The sequence below is a fragment of the Sapajus apella genome, unplaced genomic scaffold (assembly GCF_009761245.1).
Source record: "Sapajus apella isolate SASKATOON/1434 unplaced genomic scaffold, GSC_monkey_1.0 scaffold144, whole genome shotgun sequence".
NCBI classification, from domain to species: Eukaryota; Metazoa; Chordata; class Mammalia; order Primates; family Cebidae; genus Sapajus; species Sapajus apella.
The window spans coordinates 739,543-760,920 of NW_022437084.1; the positions used below are offsets into that span (position 1 = coordinate 739,543).

General features: G+C 41.9%; 1 protein-coding gene across 1 annotated transcript in view; it reads right to left on the reverse strand.

Moving 5' to 3' along the window:
- ZNF616 (zinc finger protein 616) overlaps positions 1-21,378 on the reverse strand; it is a 29,833-nt gene that overhangs the window by 7,069 nt on the left and 1,386 nt on the right. The window contains 3 exon segments of the mRNA XM_032264341.1: positions 5,867-5,993; positions 14,445-14,526; positions 16,322-16,412. Of these exon segments, the coding sequence (XP_032120232.1) occupies positions 5,867-5,993; positions 14,445-14,507 (190 nt within the window). The 5' untranslated portion in view covers positions 14,508-14,526; positions 16,322-16,412.

Below are 21,378 nucleotides of genomic sequence, written 5' to 3' on the forward strand. Positions count from 1 at the left end.
CCATCTCCTTCAGTTCTGCTCTGATCTTAGTTATTTCTTGTCTTCTGCTAGCTTTTGTATTTGTACAGAAGAAGAAACCCTAGCAAAATAGGCAAAGATTAGTCTGAGAAAACTAAGAAAGCAGGAAACTATTGTCAAGGTTTAAATACATGTTCATGGAGACACAGTATATATGGAAGTAATCAGTGATATCAAAAACATAACATGGAAGCAGGCCTGTAAAGCAGTCCCTTTTGTACGTGATTGAAGTTAAACTGTTATGAGTTTAAAAAAAGAGGTTATAAATCTAAAGTATTTTCTGTAATTGCAATGGTAACCACAAAGAATGTATAGAAGACATACACAATGGAAATAAAAGTATGTCAAGACAAATGAATCAAATAAATAAACACAAAGGCGGTAACAGAAATGAAGAACAAAATAATCTAAAGGAGACAGAGTAAACATTTAGCAAAATGGCAACAATGAGTCCTTCTCCATCAGTAATTACATTAATGTAATTATGTACATTACATTAATGTGTAATTACATTGTGGCTTAAACTCCACAATCAGAAAACGCTGACTAGCAGAATGAATTTTACAAACAGGCTCCAACTACATGCTATCCACAAAAGATTCATATTTATTTGAAGGACACACATAGGCTGAATTCAAAGAATAAGAAAAGATATCCATCCCCCTTTTTTTTCCTTTTTTTTGAGACAGAGTTTCGCTCTTGTTGCCCAGGCTGGAGTGCAATGGTGTGATCTCGGCTCACTGTAACCTCCATCTCCCTGGTTCAAGCAACTCTCCTGCCTCAGCCTCCCAAGTAGCTGGGATTATAGGCATGCATCACCATGCCTGGCTAATTTTGTATTTTTAGTAGAGATGGGGTTTCTCCATGTTGGTCAGGCTGGTCTTGAACTTCCGACCTCAGGTGATCTGCCCGCCTTAGCCTCCCAAAGTGCTGGGGACTACAGGCATGAGCCACTGTACCCGGCAAAGATACCCCTTATAAATGATAACAGAAAGATATCAGAGGTGGCTAAATTGGTATCAGTCAAAATAGAGTTTATGTCAAAACTGGTACAAGAGACAAGGAAGGGCATTATGTAACAATTAAAGGGTTAATTCATTAGGAAGATACACCAATTACAGTTATATGTCCCAAGATTAGAGATCCTTAATATACGAAGCAAGAGAAACTAACTAAAAAGAGAAAAGTTCCACAGTAATAATAAAAGACTTCCATGGACCACTTTTATAAATAGGACAATCAGACAGGAAAAAAGTAAGTAACTAGACAACCTAAACTATACATCAAATTGGACCTAATCTATATATACAGAACTCATCACCCAAAAACAGCACAAAACAAATTTCTCATAACTACATGAAACATTCTTCAAAAGAAATATCTAAAAAGAAAACTTGTGAACATTTTTTTTTTTGAGGCCCTTCCTCTGTCACCCAAGCTGGAATGCAGTGGCACAATCTTGGCTCACTGCAACCTTCAGCTCCCAGGTTCAAGCGATTCTCCTGACACAGCCTCCCGGGTAGCTGGGACTACAGGCAGGCGCAACCATGCCCAGCTAAGTTCTGTATTTTTAGTAGAGATGGGGTTCCACCATGTTGGCCAGCCTGGTCTCGAACTCCTGACCTTGTTTAACACTTTTTAAAGACTAAAGTCATAAAGTATAATTTATCCCATCATAAATATATTATGATACTTTGTCATAATAAAATAAAACTAAAGATCAACAGCAGAAAAAAAATCATAATATCAACAAATACATGGAAACAACATACTCCTAAACAGCCAGTATGTCAAACTGGAAATCTCAAGGGAAATGATAACATATCTCAAAACAAAGGAAAATGAAAATAGAACATACCAAAACTTATGTATGCAGAGAAAACACTGCTAAGACAGAAAAGTGTTAGCTATAAATGCTTCTGTTAAAATAGAAGATCTCCAATGGAACAGAATAGAGAACCAAGAAATACAGCCATATACCTACAACCAACTGATCTTGACAAAGTCAACAAAAACAATTGAGAAAAGACATACTATTCAATGACGGATGCTGGAAAAACTGGCTAGTCACATATCCAAGAATGAAACTGGACCCCTATCTCTCATTATACACAAAAACTAATTCAAGATAAATATAGACTTAAATTAAGATCTCGGGTTACAAAAATCCTAGAAGAAAACATTTCTGGACAAAACACATATTTTTAAAGAAAATTTATTCCTCATTCCCTAAGCATGATGGAAAAATAGATATAGGTTTTATAAACATCAGTTGAGAAGTCCTTAAAGTGCAAGAAATGGGCTACATGTAAAATAAAGTAAGGTTTTAAAATAATAATTCAGTATAACATGATGGACATGAAAGTAGACAGGAGATTATTATAGCATTTGTGCAAAAAAAAAACCCCCACAAAAACAGTGTTATTTACAAAAAATCCAGCAAGTTATATTTAGGAAACTGAAACTTACTACAGAAAAGCAATGTGTCTTATATAACAAAGTATGACCAATCTCTCTCATGGTATTTCTACAATTAAGATAGTAACTTCATTACAAAATTATATTTGGCCAGGCGCAGTGGCTTATGCCTGTAATCCCAGCACTTTGGGAGGCTGAGGCAGGTGGATCACAAGGTCAAGAGATCAAGACCATCCTGGCCAACACGGTGAAACCCCGTCTCTACTAAAATTACAAAAAAACTAGCCAGGCATGGTGGCACGTGCCTGTAGTCCCAGCTACTCAGGAGGCTGAGGCGGAAGAATCGCTTGAACCCAGGAGGTGGAGGTTGCAGTGAACCAAGATTGCGCCACCGCACTCCAGCCTGGTGACAGAGCAAGACTCTGACTCCAAAAAAAAAAAAAATTATATTTAAGGTTTTAAAAAATTTCCAATAAAAGGAACTATAACCTATTTAATTAACAAATTTAATAGGAGGAATTAAGTCAGGTGAAATGGGAGTAAAAGGAGTAACTGACTTATGACAACACTATTGAGTTTGAGTAAGTTATAGAGAAACTGCTGCTGAGCTATACCATCTGTACTAAAGAGAGAAATCTTGTAAAATATATAAAATGATATGCATTCCCCAATACAACTCTATCTCAAAAAGAAACATAAAACAAAGAAAACTGAGTATCCTCAAAAATATGGATCCAATAATTAAATAAATAAAAAGTTCACTTATAATACATGAAAATGCACCAGAAAAAAGTAGCGGTCACTTAAAAGAAATTATATGGATTTAAAAAATATAAGCTTTGGCCAGCCACGGTGGCTCATGCCTGTGATTTCCGCACTTTGAGAGGCCGAGGTGGGCAGATCACGAGGTCAGGAGTTCGAGACCAGTCTGGCCAACATAGTGAAACCCCATCTCTACTAAAAATACAAAACCATCAGCCAGGCTTGAGATAGTGGGCACCTGTAACCCCAGCTACTAGGGAGGCTGAGGCAAAGAGAATCACTTGAACCTGGGAGGTGGAGGTTACAGTGAGCTGAGATCACACCACTGCACTCAATCCTGGGAGACACTGCAAGACTCCATCTCAAAACAAAACAAAAAAAAAGCTTCATTCAACTTCACTAGCTTCCTCAATAAGATCAAAGTCATACTCATTGTAGATGGAAAATAGTGGCAAAGAAAACTGTGGCGTGAGCAGTGGTTCAGGCAACAGTCCTGCAGACGTGAAGCTGTGAACTTGGACAATGTTCTCCCTGAGAGAAATTTCTACACCATTCACTGCTAGCTCAAAAAGGAAGACCATAAGTATATGAGATCCACAGTACCCTTGGGAGATAATTTTGTGACATTTCTAAAAACCCATGATCTTGTGATGTTCTCTATCTGAATATCATGGGAAATGCTGACTATTCTAGCATTAAAGAGTAGACTCTGGCTTTAATAGGCATATCTGTATGTAACAACATGATACTAAAACTTATTACTCAAAGTGCTCTCCCTTCAAGAATTTTCCGTTAACCAATAAACCTACTCCATGAGATAGTCTAAAAGATGTTATTCGTAACCTCAAGGTGGGTGGTCACAACAAATCAAGGATGACATGTCAGACCCTAGAAATGTGTTTATCCAAAGTAAGACTCAGAGGCAAAAAAAAAAAAAAAAAAATCACACAAACATAAAGCGAATAGAAGATGAGGAAGAGCCAAGGCATAACCATACTCGACAGAGCACTGGAAGACAGGGAAAAACACAGTAGTAGGATTAGGAGGGATCTTGAAATGAGACTGTGCTGTCTACAGAAGCCAAGGTAAGAGTTTCAAGACAGAGATATGCTCCCTGTATAGCTCTAAGAATCGAAGAGAGGATGTTTGTGTCAACTGTCTTTCCTATTCTTCTATGTGACAATCTCAGAGGACCCATCTTACTCTGCTGTCACAAACCCAAGAAGAGTGGCCAAAGAAGAACTGAAGAAATGGCTGAGAAAGCTGAACAGGTAGAGAGAGCTTAGGACAGCTCAGTGTAGTTTCTGGGAATGCAGATTCAAAGGAAGAAAAACCAAAGTCTTTCCATCTCCTGACCAGCTCTTTCAAGTATAGGAAATGGGTGGAAACAGGAAAGCACTAGGCATCAGTAAGATGGAAGCCTCAGCTCTGATCTGTATGAACAGAGACTGAGCATCTAGATGAAAGCAAGACCAGGAGGAGAGACCACAGGGACAAGAGATTCCTTTGAAAAGGCCCTTCCCAGGCCACAGAGTCAAAGCACCAGAGTTCACAGAAGACAGATGACACTGCTATCGTAACAGTCTTGTCCTTTTGCTCTGAGCTGCAGCAGCACTGGAGAGTGAAGGGATAAACTGATACATATCTGGAGAGCAGAGTGATAGGTGGGAAGAAAGATTTCAGAGCTCAGAGGAAATCAAATTTGTTTTTCAACCAAACCCTCCCAATTGCAGTTTCCCAAACAGAATTTCATTGTGCCCATCTCAGCTCTTAACTGTGATCACACCTTTCATGCATTCCCCTCCAATTTGGGTTCCTTGCTATTTTCACTTGGCTCACCACGGTCCAGGGCTCTTTCCCTTGCTTCAACATAAAGATAATATTCAGGTCAGCAAGATAGAGTCTGGCTCATGATAAAATAAAGAAAATGTGCTGATGGTGTTCAAGAATTCCAGCCCAATGTTTAGGTAGCAGAGAAAACATTACAGTTGGATCTATAAAATATTTCACAAACTCATCCATTGATTGCCTCCTTCTGAATGCTTAGGGAACAGTATAAGATGCAGACATCTAGCTCTCTTCCAAGAACTACTGAATCAAAAACACAAGGACAGGCCAAGCGTACTGGCTCAAGCCTGTAATATCAGCACTCTGGGGTGCCAAGACCAAAGAATTCCTTGAGCCCAGTAGTTCAAGAGCAGCCTGAGTGACACAGTGGAACCCTGTCTCTACCAGGGCATGGTGGCATGCACCCATAGTTCCAGCTACCTGGGAGGCTGAGGTGGGACGACTGCTTGAGCCAGGAGACAGAGGTTGCAGTGAATCGTGATCGCACCATTGCACTCCAGTCTGGGCAATAAAGCAACATCCTGTCTTAAACAAACAAATTTAAAAGTGCAGGGACAGAAAACAGTGAATTGGATATTTTAACTCTGCCATAAAGTTCGCTGTGTACTTCAGCTCTGGAACCACCACTAACGTACAAAGAAGGCAGCAGAATATCTATAGAAAGGGGACAGTGAAAGGCCTGATGCAGCATTATGAACCTTTTATTTTTTAATCAACAACTTCAGGCTCAAATAATGGAAGGGCTCCCAAGAAAGACAACAGAGAAAATACAAACATGCACAAGGGCAGATCTCAACTTCTAGAAGGAAATTATCCTCACCCAGGAAGACCAGGTTCCTGTAGTTCTCCAACATCACATCCTTGTACAAAGCTTTCTGCATAGGGTCCAGGCATTTCCACTCCTCCTGAGAGAACTCTATGGTCACATCCCTGAATGTCAAAGGTCCCTGAAATGTAAAACACATTTCAAAAAAGAGCAATATGATTTACCTAAAATATGTTTTATTTAACTAAAAAGGAGCACTATGTTTACCTAAAATAAGAAGAGAGAACTGTCATATCACTTTGATTAAAGTGTGTGTTCTGACATATCTATAAAAGGCATCTGTGAGAAAGTCATCTGTCCCTAATTTTAGTTTGTTATAAAACACAATAGAAGACTATTATATTCTCTAAATTAGTGTACATTTCTGTTTGTGGAGAATATAAAAAAAATATACAAATAAGAAAAACACATGGTTATCCCTAAAAAAGTGCTAGATATAATGTTCCATACATCAACTGAGCGTCCAGATGAGCTAGGATGTGAGTGGTGTTTTCAGAGATAACAATGTCTATAGCGGCTTTAAAGAAAAGTCAGAAACTAAAAACTGTGATGACCAGAGCAACAGCAATGACTCAAGTTTTGGAATACTCCCCATGTTCTGGTCATTTCTCCAATTGCTTTACATGTTCTAATTCAAATAACAACATATTAGCCTATGAGAGAGATATTTCTTCCCATGTTACTATGTCACAGACACGCAAACAAACTTGCCTAGGTCAACAACCTGAAAAGAGCAGAGCAAGCATCTGAACCCAAATGTCTGAGAATTAGAGTTCAACCAAAACAATCAAACAGTTAAATTACAGTTACAGTATGTCCTAGTCTCTCTATGCCACCGTAATCAAAGAAGACAGACTGGGTAATTTACGAACAATAGAAATGTATTTCTCATGATTGTGCACGCTGGGAAATCCAAGATCAAGGTGCCAACAGGACTGATGTCTGCTGAGGGATGATCCCTGCTTCCAAGATGGTGTCTTGTTGCATTTCTGGAGGGGAGGAACGCTGTGTCCCCACAAGGCAGAAGGGACAAAAGGGCCAAAAATCATTGAACTCTGTAGGATAAGCGTTTTGAAATCTCATTGTCCAGAATACCATATCCCATTGATAAGGACAGACCCCTGGTGATCCAATCACCTATTAAAACCCAAAACTCACAATACTTGGAGATTGGGCACTGGGGTTTAAGTTTCAAGTGAATTGTGGAGGAGAGAAAAACACTCAGACCACAGCATTCCATCTTGCTCCACCAAATTTCATGTACTCTTCACATAACAAAAGAATTCCATCCCAATGGAAAGTCTAAAAGTTTTCTACTACCAATTCAAAAGTCTAAACACATCCTGAGGCAAACTGCTCTCCAACTGTGAACCTGTGAAATCAAACGACTTAAGTGCTTCCAACATCCAATAGTGGGACAGACACAGGTTACATATTTCAATTCCAAAAGGGAGAAACAGGAAAGAGGTGGCTTTTCCCATCTAAGTCTCAAACTCGAATAGGGCACATGCATTAAATCTTAAGGCTTGACAATAATCTTCTTTGACTCTATGTCCCACATTCTAGACACGCTGGAGTAGGGGCTAGGTCCCCCAGGTCCTGGGGATCCCTGCCGCAGTAGTTTTGTTGGGATCACCCCACATGGAAGTTCTCACAGGCTGTGGTCTCCCGAGCTGGGACCAGATACCAGTGACTCTACAGTTCTGGGGTCTCAGGGGTGGTCCTGCTCCCAGGGCTCCCCTTGACCTTGCCCTCGTAAGGACTCTCTGAGGTGTCCCTGCCCTATGGCTAGACTGAGAATTGCCCTAGTGATGACTTCCTGTGGTAGTACTGAAAGAAACAGGATGAAAGGTTAGGGGCCACTGAGCAAAAAAATGATTGACATAAACCACTGACTAGAGTAACACAAAAGGAAATGAGGGTGAAGATCTAGTACCACAGATGTCTGCAGTACCAGAGTCTACAATAGCACAGAAAACAGGGGAGCTTCTGAGTAGAAATCAGCAAACCTCTTCAATAGGGAGATGACAAGCAAAGGCCCAAAGAGGACACAATCCCCAGTGAGAAAAGGCATGGGAAGTTTCCAGGATCTAGAGTAGTTGATTGGGGTGTCCTCCCTATTCAAAGCAACCACCAAATCTGGGGAGGCAGGTGATTTTTCAAATGCTGGAGTTGCAAAAGAAGACAATAAAACATACAAAGAAATAGGAAAATACGGTCTATTAAAAAAAAAGGAATCCCTACAAATCTACATGAAAGAAAGGGCGATTTACATCTTCACTTTAAAGAATTTAAAAAAATTTGAGTCGGGTGTGACTGCTCACAACTGTAATCCCAGGACTTTTGGAGGACCAGGAGGGAGGATCACTTCAGGGTAGGAGTTCAAGACTAGCCTGGCCAACATTATGAAACCCCATGTCTACTAAATATACAAAAGTTAGTTGGGCATGGTGGCACATGGCTGTAATCTGAGGCTGAGGCATGAGAATCACTTCAACCAGAGGCGGAGGTTACAGTGAGTTGAGATTGCAACACTGCATTCCACCCTCGGCAACAGAGTGTGACTCTATCTCAAAAAATAAAACAATAAAAAAGAAAAAGAAAAGGCAAAAGAAAAAGAAAAAGAAAGTCTGAAGCTAAAATCACAACTGAGTTGACCAATTCACTAGATGAGTTCAATAGAAGGCTTAATCATGAAGAAGGAATCAGTTAACTCAAAGGGGATTTTGACAGGGAGGGGAAGAAAAATTATTAAAAAAAAGAAAGAAAATGTCGAGTTGGGCAGATCACCTGAGGTCAAGAGTTTGAGACAAGCCTGGCCAGCATGGTGAAACCCCATCTCTACCAAAAATAAAAAAGTAGCCGGGTGTGGTGGCCCATGTCTGTAGTTCTAGCTCCTAAGGGAGATTGAGGCAGGAGAATTGCTTGAACCCAGGAGGCAGAGGTTGCAGTGAGCCAGGATTGTGCTACTGCACTCCAACCTGGGCAACAGAGTGAGACTCCATCTCAAAAAAGAAGGAAGGAAGGAGGCAAGGAGGGAGGGCAGGCAGGAAGGCAGGAAAATGAAGACAGCCTAACAGACTGATGAAAAACCACCAAACACCAAGAACATATGCATTCTGGGAGTCCAATGAACAATGTGAATATATCTAACATTACTGAACTACAGTAATATGTTATCAAAGACTGACAAGCTCAATTCTTTTTTTTCCTGACATGGAGTTTTGCTCTTGTTGCCCAGGCTGGAGTACAATGGTGTGATCTTAGCTCACCGCAACCTCTGCCTCCCAGGTTCAAGCGATTCTCCTGCCTCAGCCTCCCGAGTAGCTGGGATTACAGGCATGTGCCACCATGCCCAGCTAGTTTTGTACTTTTAGTAGAGATGGGGTTTCTCCACGTTGGTCAGGCTGGTCTCAAACTCCTGACCTCAGGTGATCTGCCCGCCTCGGCCTCCCAAAGTGCTGGTGGCTCACAGGTATGAGCCACAGCGCCCGGCCTCAAACTCAATTCTTAATCGAAGACGTGGTGACATAAAGACCTGCAGCTTAAAAAATTCAGAGCCATTCAAACACAAAAGAAATATGTGAATTTGTCTTTCTTTCTTTTTTTTTTTTAAGACAAGTCTTACTCTGTTGCTCAGGCAAGAGTGCAGTGGTGTGATCTCAGCTCACTGCAACCTCTGCCTCCTGGGTTCAAGTGATTCTCCTGCCTCAGCCTCCCAAGGAGTTGAGATTACAGACATGTACCACCACGCCTGGCTAATATTCGTAGTTTTAATAGAGACAGGGTTTCACCATGTTGGTCAGGCTGATATTGAACTCCTGACCTCAGGTGATCCACCCACGTTGGCCTTCCAAAGTGGCTGGATTACAGGCATAAGCCACCGCGCCAGGCCAATATGTGGAATTTAAATAATATGTGATTGTGTTGTGTAAAAGGAGAACCAAAATAATTTTGGAAAGAAAATGGAAGGGTTTGCCAACTTACATGTGAACCTATTATCATATTTATAATTTTTTTTATTCTTTAAAATACAAATTACATCAGCCCAAAATGTCAGATATTTATAATCTAGAACTTTATAATCAAATATAATCTACAACAAAACATACACAAAAATTCAAATTAAAGATTTGTGCAAACAAAATGTAAGCAACAAAACATTAGATCTAAAAGAAACACGTATTTTATAATCACACAGTGAGGCAGGCCTTCCAAAAGATCAAACACTTATTTATCCCAATCTGAAGGAATCCTCAGACACCTGTGGTGAAGACAGCATTATGGCAGCCGTGGTGACATTCTTTGAAACAGTGAAAAATTGTAAAAGATCCGTATGTCTTCATTTAGACATTGTTCCAAACAGGATGCAACACAAGCTACTAGTGTTTATTAACATAAAAAATATGTACATTCCAAAAACTGGCCCAATAAAATTTCACAACAGAACATTCACAGAAGAATTGTTCTCTAAAATCTCACAATGACACATAAATGCATCTTGACACCGCTCAGTGACTCTTGCAATAGAACTTACAACTGTAGCTCCCCACTGAAACATGAGGGATAATGGAGATCATGACAGGGAAAAGGAACCTGGGTTCCTCCGGTTTGGAGAACTGATAGAGTGATCGCCTCTTTAGGATGGTGCATTTCCTCTTTTCCTGGATCTGGCAAGACTTCCCACTACCCTGAGGGGCAACGCTGTCCTTATAGACCAATGAAGCATGAGATTTCCCACTCATTAAAAAAAGAACTTACAACTATGTTCTATTTACATTTTGAGGATATGGAGAAAATGAAAACCCTTTGTATTTCCATTTTCCAATTTCTTGGACTGTGAGGGGGTTTCATTATTTTATGGAAATCAAACCAAAATACTTTTCATTCTTTGCTCAATTTTCTTTTACTGCCTTCTAGGACCCATTTCATATTCTGTAAATTTTTTAAATATAAATGGCTTGATGTCCTTTTCTTAGGTTATAATTTTTTTCCTATGTCAAACTAAAATGTTTCCTTGATGCCCACTTTAGTTTGCTGATAAATTTCATTGTGTATATTTAAGGTATACAACATAATATTATGGTATGAATAGTAAAAAAGTCACTAGAGTTTAACAAATTAACATATCCATCATTTCAGTTACTTTTGTTTTTTTCTGTTTTTGCCAGAACAGCTAAAATCTCATTTGGCATGAATTTCATAAATAATAAAGTATATTTTCAGGCGGCCAGGTGTGGTGGCTAACACCTGTAATCCCAGCACTTTGGGAGGCGAAGCACAAGGTCAAGAATTCAAGAACAGCCTGGCCTACACAGTAAGACCTCCCCATCTCTACTAAAAATACAAAAATTAGCTGGGTATAGTGGTGCACACCTGTAATTCCAGCTATCGCAAGGATGAGGCAAGAGAATCACTTGAACCTGGGAGGTGGAGGTGGCAGTGAGCCGAGATCACACCACTGCACTCCAGCTAGGGCAACAAGAGTGAAACTCCATCTCAAAAAACAAACAAAGGTCATAGAAAATATCTCAGCAACATATACCTTAAGAAATTACTAGATAATTAATACTCAGGCCAAGAATGAAATTGGAAAAAAAATCATGATATTAAACAAGAAGATCTCAAAAAACATCATAATCAACAGTAAACATGGGATCCATTTCTTCTAATTTAAGGCAAGGAAAAGGGCACTGGTCTGTGTTGCAGACAATCATCACCACACAGGAGGCCTCAGCAGGGACCAGAAGCAGAGGAAAAAAAACAGAAAAAAAAAAAAAAAAAAAAAAAAAAGTAGGGGTAGGAGGCAGGAAAAAACAGGATCTGTTAGAACTAAGGAATGACAGGCCTATAACCAAAACAGAACGCCATTTTAGCATATTAACTAATACAAGGCCTCGCACGGTGGCTCATGCCTATAATCCCAGCACTTCGGGAGGCCAAGGCGGGTGGATCACGAGGTCAGCAGCTTGAGACCATCATGGCTAACACGGTGAAACCCTGCCTCTACTGAAAATACAAAAAATTAGCCGGGCGTGGTGGCATGTGCCTATAGTTCCAGCTACTTGGGAGGCTGAGGCAGGAGAATTGCTTGAACCTGGTAGGCAGATGTTGCAGTGAGCCAAGATCGCGCCACTGCACTGCAGCCTGGGTGACAGAGTGAGACTCCATCTTAAAAAAATTAAAATTAAAATTAAAAAATAAATACAAATAAATTGAAAACAAGTTTCCTTTCTTAGCAGCACTTATTATAAATGACACACACACGCAAGAAACATTCTACATCTCCCCGATCAAATATACATGCCCCTAACTAAAAGGTATTCCAGACCTGTGTAAGAAACCTGTAACTCTACTAAAAGAGTAATGTCAGTAAGACAGAGGAATAGGAAGCCAAAGACCTTTCTGTCCCCATGAAGACAAAAATTAAACAATACACGGGCCAAGTGCCTTTGTGAGAAATGCAGGCCCTCAGCAAGTTCCTACACCCCAATGAAGCACCAAATCAACCTGCTGGGAGCCCAGTGGGAAAATGTGTGAGCCCATTAGCCTGAGCCCCTGCTCAGACATGACGTGCCATCATCCAGAGGAAATTACAAAGTCCAGATTTTTCCTGAGGGACAACGTTCTGTCTTGATTGAACATAAGCACTGAAGTAACAGGACACCAGATCAGGAAGCCACAGAGAACAAAGGCACCAGCATAAACCAGAGGGCGCAGTAACGCGGGCAGACACTAGGTGGTGGTGCAGACCTCAGCTTCCTATGGCCACACACAGGCTGCAGAGCAGGTGCAGAAAAGAGAGCTCCTGAGCAGAACCTGGCCACCCACTTCAGTTAGGAGATGACAAGCAAAGCCCCGAGAGGGCACATCCCAGACAAGGCTGGGGACCTCCAGAGTCTCTTCCTGGGCTGATTGGTGCATGCGCTCCCTGAACCACGCCAGGCACAAAAGACTAGAGATGTGACTGATATTTTTTTGAGATGGAGTCTGGCTCTGTCCCTCAGGCTGGAGTGCAATGGCGCAATCTCGGCTTACTGCAACCTCTGTCTCCCGGGTTCAAGCAATTCTGCTGCCTCAGACTCCTGAGTAGCTGGGATTACAGGCATGCGCCACCACACCCAGCTAATTTTTGCATTTTTAGTAGAGACGGGGTTTCACCATGTTGGCCAGGCTGGTCTCAAATTCCAGACTTCAGGTGACCTGCTCACCTCAGCCTCCCAAAATGCTGGGATTACAGGAGTGAGTCACCGCACCTGGCCAAAATGACTTGATTTCTAATTCAGAGAACGTTCACATGAGGATGTAAAGGAGCAAGGAATCCACCTTCCTAACACAAAAACATGCAAATTTTCACAACTTTTGGAATGAAACATCACAACGAAACAATCACTGAGGCTTTTATTTAAAATACCATAATGCTGTATAAATATATTTCTACAGGACTTGTTCTTGCTCTTGACACAAAGCTGACAGCAGTGAGTTGCCAGTGAGACAGAAGGAGGGTGGAAGGCCGCACAGGGCAGGCGAGGCTTTGTAATTGATAGCCTAAGCTGGATGTTTAGTGTCTTCCTATAGAACAAATATACATATAATTCGATGTTTATGATTAAAAATTTAACAATCAGCCGGGTATTCTGGCTCATGCCTGTAATCCCAGCACTTATGGAGGCCGAGGCAGGTGGATTACCTGAGAGCAGGAGTTCAAGACGAGTCTGGGCAACACGGAGAAACCCTGTCTTTACTAAAAACACAAAAATTAGCCAGGCTTAATGGCACACACATGAAATCCCAGCTACTAAGGAGGCTGAGGCAGGAGAATCGCTTGAGCCCAGGAGGTGGAGTTTGCACTGAGCTGAGACTGTGCTGCTGTACTCCACCCTGGGTGACAAGTGCAAAACTCCATCTCAAAAAAAAAATAATAATAATAACAATAATTGGCAGAACAAGAATGGATATAATTTCTAACTCTTTAATGATAAAAAAATCTGCTACAATCTCTGAGCAAAACTATAGCTTTCTTCACTAATACAGATGCTGTACAAGATTCCCTTCAGGAACATCAGTCTCCATGGGAGGGGCATTCTGAGAAAGAAGAAAGAACGTCTTCCCTGAACCAAGCAAGAAACAAGAAACTAGGAAAAGTGTTTATCTTCAAATGTAGTAAAAATCAGATAGAAAAGATTTCTCCTTCCTGAACTCCCTTTCCAGAATTTACCAGGTACTTGTGCACATTAACATGTGACTTCCACATGCAGTTTCTCTACTCCTGGTCCACAGACACCTGAAAGTGCCTCCAGATGTGGACTCTACATAAACCATGCTGCCCAACAGCTCTGACACCACGGGGCCCACACTCCATCTCCATCCACGTCTGGGGGTGAGCCAGGACCATGTCCAGTGTAGCCTCTTCCCAAATGCATGTCACTGGGTCACAGGAGATGGAATCTAAATCAGATGAGAGGGACTGAGGGAAGGCATGGGTGAGTGCCAGCAAACGTATCAGGCTGAATGCTTCTGGCATTTCAGAAAGAAACAGAAATAGAACAATCCACCAAGAATATCACTTTACCTGAGAAACAGCCATCCCTGACTCCTTTGCTTTCCTCTTCTGGGCTTCTTCATCACATAGCATGACTGTTCAGAAGTCAATCCTAAATGTCAAAAAATATGCTGATTACTGCTCAGAATCAACACATTCCGCTTCCTGTGCCACAACCACACACATAGGTTAGACCTCAGCCTGTGGAAAGGTGTCCTCCGCTGCCCACTGCACCAGAGTTTCTTGTTCTAGGAACAAGAATGCTCCCCTCCTGGAAGCCCACACACATGCTGCAGCAGTGGGGAGCTGGGCTGGACTGAGCTGCCCCATTCAGGACACAGACTCAGCCCTGATCTAACCCCATGCAGAACACAGCCTCCTTCCCCTCTCTGTGGATCCCAGGTTCATGTAATCCCTCACAAATGGAGGACAGACAGCCTTGGTGCTCAGTGCCAGATACACAACACAGTGGAATCCCCTATCCATGAGGGATATGTTCCAACATGCCCAGTGGATACCTGGAACCTCAAACAGGACTGAACTCTATTTACTGCACTTAAATTATGCATGTGACAGCTTCTCATTGACATATCCAAATTGCCAGCAACAATATCCATGTACTTGGGTGATACTGTTAAGTAAAATAATGGTTAATTAAACAAAAGGACTGAGATACCCCAAAAGTTAAGACCAGATCAAAAAGAAGACTACTTTTTTTTTGAGAGAGAGAGAGTTTTACTCTTGTTGCCCAGGCTGGAGAGCAATGGGGTGATCTTGGCTCACTGCAACCTCTACCTCCCAGCTTCAAGCAATTCTCCTGTCTCAGCCTCCCAAGTAGCTGGGATTACAGATGCCCGCCATCTTGCCCAGCTCTTACATCTGAGCAAAATTATAACCTTAAAACTTAAAACAACTGCTGGTAAGCATCCCTGCATGAACACTGCAGTCTCTGTGGATGGATATTCTGACCATGGCTAGGAAAATCGGATGTTCAGGCTGATTTCACATTTTTAAATCAATGATGGAATAAAACATGCTCTGATGTCTGTATCTAATTTTCCATTCCATTACCAGTCATTAAGGTGGTGGAGGTAGAAATAGCGACTATTCATACAGCTTCAAATATAGTACAAAATCAGGCAGAAAGATCTCCCTTTACAGTCCTCCTTTCCATATACATACATATATACATACCTACATATACATACAAATTTTTTTTTTAGGACAAAGTCTTGCTCTGTCCTCAAAAAAAGGACAGGCTGTAGTGCAGTGGTACCATCCCGGCTCACTGCAACCCCCACCTCCGGGTTCAAGCTACTCAGCCTCCTAACTGCGATAACAGGCAACTGCCACCATAATTGGCTAATTTCTGTATTTTTTTACTAGAGACAAGGTTTTACAATGTTGGCTAGCTGGTCTCAAACTCCTGACCTCAAGTGATCCACCCGCCTCGGCCTCCTAAAGTGCTGAGATTACAGGAGTGAGCTACGGCACCTGGCCACTTTTGATAATTTACTAGGTATTTATGCACGTTAATATATGACTTCCACATGCAGCTTCTCTATTCCTGGTCTACAGAGAGGTGACAGTGCAGCCAGATGTGGCCCCTAAACAATCCCTACAGCCCAACAGCTCTGACACCATGGGGCCCACACCTGGGCTCCATCCACATCTGGGTGTGAGCCCTTCCCAGGACGATGTCCAGTGGAGCCTCTTCCCAGGTTCATGTCACTGGGTCATGGGAAGATGGAATCTAAGTAAGATGAGAGGGACTGAGGAAAGGCATAAATGAGTGTGAGCAAACGTGTCAGGCAGGATGCCTGAGACTCAGAGAAGATTCACAACTCCAACACCCCACATTTCACAAGGGAAGGAGAGAAAATGACCCACCGAAAATATCACTTTACCTGAGAAAGAGCCATCCCTTACTCCTTTTCTATCCTCTTCCTCCTCTTCTGGGTTTCTTTCTCAGTCAATGTAATTCTTCACACATCAAACCTGAAAGGCAAAAATATGTGGTTTAATGTTGTTTAACAAATTCCTTTCTGTGCCACAACCATGCACACAGGGAAGACCTCAGCATGTGGACACAGCTCACTGCACAGGGGGGATAAGGACAATAAATTCCTACACAAAGACCAAGTGACTCTTTCACCATTTTCTTCAGCACTTGCTTCCCTCCTGGAGAAGCCCACACTCACACTGCAGCAGCGGGGAGCTGGGCTGGACTGAGCTCCCATTCAGGGCACAGACCCATCCCTGATCAAACCCCATGCAGAGCACGGACCTGCTCACCTCTGTGGGTCACAGGCTGAGCTCAGTCCTCGGAAATGGAGGACACAAAGGCTTGAAGCGCAACGCTGGACAGAAATTAGAATCAGCTTGGGGCTGGGGCATGGTGGCTTATGCCTGTAATCCCAGCACTTGGGGAAGCTGAGGCAGGTGGATCACCTGAAGTCAGGAGTTCGAGACCAGCCTGGCCAACATGGTGAAACCCGTCTCTACTAAAAATATAAAAATTAGCTGGGTGTGGTGGTGTACACCTCTAATCCCATTTACTTGGAAGGCTGAAGCAGGAGAATTGCTTGAGCCTGGGAGGCAGATGTTACAGTGAGCTGAGATCAACCCATTCCACTCTAGCCGGGGCGACAAGAGCAAAACTCCACCTCCAAAAAAAAAAAAGAATCAACTTGGGTACCTTAAACATTACAGAGGCTGGGTCCCACCCTAACTATTAGAAGGAGAATCTCTAGTAAGGGATCACAAACCATGTGCTACTACAAATGCCTCAGCACTCTAGCGTGAAGCCAGGATTGAGTACATCTCAAAGGGGCCAAGACTACCATAGCCCCAGCCTCCCAGCTCTGTATCCCCTTGGGGCTGTATTGTCACCAGTTTATAGAAAAGCAGAAGGCAAAGGACCAGAAGAAACACACAGAGCAGAAAATATGGGCCTGCTTTTATTTGCAATCCTAGAATCAGGCAACACCTAATTCTTAAAATGAAAGGAGTGTACTGATGAGCTGAGGGGAGGAGGTTGGCTTCATAAGCTGAAAAGGGCTGCATGGAGCAGAATCAGGAAATTAACAGCAGGCTGATTGTGTCAAAGTTACTTTTCTTTGGGATGCCATTTTCCCCAGATCCTCAAAATGTAAAAATAACACAGCAGTAAGTTTGGTTTAGATGAGTGGGAAACCTCATGTGATGCTGGTGGGTGAGAGCAGCTTTGCAGCTCGGGGTAGTGGGAAATCTTGCCAGATTACCTGCAACTGAGGGACCCTTCTAGGCAAAGGGACAGCCCAGGTGGACGCCCTCAATCAGGAGCAACCTAGGCCCCAGGAACAGCAAAGAGGCCTGTGTAGCTGAAGCAGAAGGAAAGAGAAGGACACAGGTAGAAAATGAGGTCAGAGAGGTCCCGAGGCAGCAGATCAGGTAGGGATGAGGTCCTCAAACATTTTTCTCCCACAGCTCACAGCACTTTCGGACACTATGCATTTCCCCACCGTTTTAAGTAACTGTAACTTTCCTTTTATATTTGAATTAAAACACTTCTATATAATGTCATATCTTCTCTATTTCAAATATATGCTGATATGTGAAGCTAAGGCCAAGAAGTATAGTCACCTACATCTCAGATGTTCAGGATCGCAGGGGAATGTACTTGGTGAGTTCGGAAGTCACTTTGGATACATAATGGTGGAGATGTCTCTCAGAGGGCTGAGCAGACAGATGACGAGACAACAGGATAAAGGATTCTAGAGTTCAGGGGACAGTTCTGCAGGGGACATGGAGACACATAAGGTGGGTGATATGGATAAAGTTTGTGTCCCCGGCCCAAGTCTCAAATTGAGACAGGCTTACAGACTTCCATGGGGTCCCACACCCTTCCCAGATATTCTATGGTGCTCCCCATATCCTGCTGCAAAATCCCACATGCCCCAACAACTCATAAACTCATTCTGAACTAATATACAAAGATACTGAGGACTCAATGACCTAAGACACCCTATTCCATTCATAAGGACCTCACCACGAAACACTGGCACCACCATCTACTAAAACAGATGTCTCAACGGTGCACATGCCCCAGTGAGACTCCAACATCTTCCAAAGAAACTCTCCATATTGACATTTGGATATTCCAAAACACATCTATAACCATCTTAACTTGCAGTTCATGATATTCCAAAAAACAAAGGTAACCCCTTAAAAGATCTCTGAGATTTTCCAGATAATACTTCTGTGAGTTGCATGATGATTCTTGCACTCCCAAAAGACATTGCAGACATCTCCATCAAGAGTGCTGACTGCGGTGCCGCTCTGGGGACCAATGAACCAACTCTCCAGATGCCCACCCTCCCTGTGGGCTGAGCTTAGGCCTTGCTTCTCACTTCAGTTAATCCTAGAACAATATGGGTTTGCATTGTGTGGGTCCACTTATAAAAGAATTTTCTTCGATAAACATTTTGAAAGCTATTTTAAAGATTTGTAACAACTTGAAAAAACTCACAGATGAACCATATAGCCTAATTATTTAAAAAGGTTGGCAGGAGCCGGGTGTGGTGGCTCATGCCAGCAATCCCACTTCGGGAGGCAGAAGTGGGTGGATCACCTGAGGTCAGGAGTCCAAGACCAGCCTGGTCAACATGGCAAAACCCTGTCTCTACTAAAAATACAAAAAATTAGCCAGGGGTTGTGGCACGTGCCTGTAATCCCAGCTACTTGGGTGGCTGAGGAAGGAGAAATGCTTGAATCTGGGGTTGCAGTGAGCCGAGATCGTGCCACTGCACTCCGGCATGGGCGACAGAGCAAGACTCTATCTCAAAAAGGAAAAGGTATGTAAGGAATTTGTAAAATATACATTTAAGTCTATCATTTACAACCATAAAATATATAGAAATCAGCTGGGCACGGTGGCTCACGCCTATAATCCCAACACTTTGGGAGGCCGAGGTGGGCAGATCACCTGAGGGCAGGAGTTTGACATCAGCCTGACCAACATGGTGAAACCCCGTCTCTACTAAAATAAAAAATTAGCTGGGCATAGTGGCTGGAGCCTGTAGTCTCTAAGCTACTTGGGAGGCTGAGGCGGGGAATCGCTTGAACCAAGGAGGCGGAGGTTGTAGTAAGCCCAGATCACATCACTGCACTCCTGGGCAACAAGAGTCAGACTCCATCTCAGAAAAAAAAAAAAAAAAAAAAAAAAAAAAAGCCATACAAATGACCAATAGGTATATGAAAAGGTGTTCAAGATAACTAATCACCAGGGAAATACAAATCAAAACCACCATAAGCTATCACCTCATACCTCTCAGGAAGGCTATTATAAAATAGGCAAGAGTTAACAAGTATTAGCAATGATATGGAGAAAAATGAGCCCGTGTACACTGTTGCTGTGAGTGCAAATCAGTACAGCCATTATGAAAAACAGTATGGATGTTCTTCAAAATATTAAAAATAGAACAACAATGAAATCCAACAATCCCATTCCTGGGTATATATCCAAAAGAAATGCAATCAGTATGTTGAAGAGACATCTAGGTCAGGCACGGTAGTTCATGCCTATAATCCTAGCACTCTGAAAAGCTGAGCCAGGAGGATTGCTTAAGACCAGAAGTTAGAGACCAGCCTGGACAAAACAGCGAAATCATGCCTCTACTTAAAAAAAAAAAAAAAAAAAATTAGGAACCTCTGTCTCCCATGATTACTACAGTATTATTCACAACAGCCAAGATATAGAAACAACCTAAGTGCCCATCCATGAATGCATATGTAATGAAAATGTGTGTGCATATATAGTTATGTGTGTGTATATACATGGATATAGAGTGGGTATGTGTGTACACTTATATAATGGAATATTATTTAAGCATAAAAAATAAAATCCTGCAATTTCCAATTTCCAACAACATGGATGAATTCGGAGGACATTATGCTGGGTGATATAAGACAGACACAGAAAGAACACTGTTATGTTCTCACAAGTAGAATCTAAAAAAGTCCAATTCATAGTAACAGGGCAGAACGGTTGTTGCCACAGGATGGTGGGTGGGGAAAATGGAGAAACATTGCTCAAAGGGTACAAATTCTCAGTTATAAAATAAAGAAGTTCTGAGGAATCTAACGTATTCCATGGTGAATATACTGTATTGGATATTTTAACATTTTGAAAAGTTTTTGAACAATCTAATGAATAATGGGGTAAAAGTTAAAAAAAAGGCAATATTTAGAAATTACTGACCAATTGATTAGGATGCCATCAAATCTTATTTCAGAAGTTACCAATTATTTATAGAAGAAACTGAATAAACTAAAATTTATCTCAAACTTCCAAAATAACAATGAATTAACTGTAAAGCAACTACAAGGAAAAAAGTAAATCCATTAACAAAACAAAACAAAAAAACCACTCTCAACCTTCCTTCAGAGAAGGCCTGCATTCCTTCATTGTAGGCTTGGAGTGGTGGTTAACACATGTAATCCCAGCACCTTCAGGGGCTGAGGAGGAAGGACTGCTTGAGCCCAGGAGGTCCAGGATGCAGTGAGCCATGTAATGTTACTGCACTCCAGCCTAGGCGACAGAGAGAGACCCTGACTCAAAAAGAAAAAAATAAAACAGGACAAAACAAAAAAAACAAAGATATATCTTGGAGTGACAGTCATTTCTTGCCTACTTTTTCCCTCCTCCATCCTCTACTCCATCCCTGGACAGAAGAGTTACAACATGACTGAATCAAGTCTCTGCCCATGGCTAAATAGGGATTCCAAGTATCTTTTGATACAAATAAATACAAAATTCAAAAGCCTTATAAGAAAGAGTGGTAATTTTCATCCTCATGAGTACAATTTAAAGAAACAAATTTTAAATTAGAGTATAAAGCCACAAATTAGAGGATTACAACTACCATCCATGTCCAATCAACTCACCGCTCATCTGGATGGGGTCCTCTCCCACTTTCTTCAA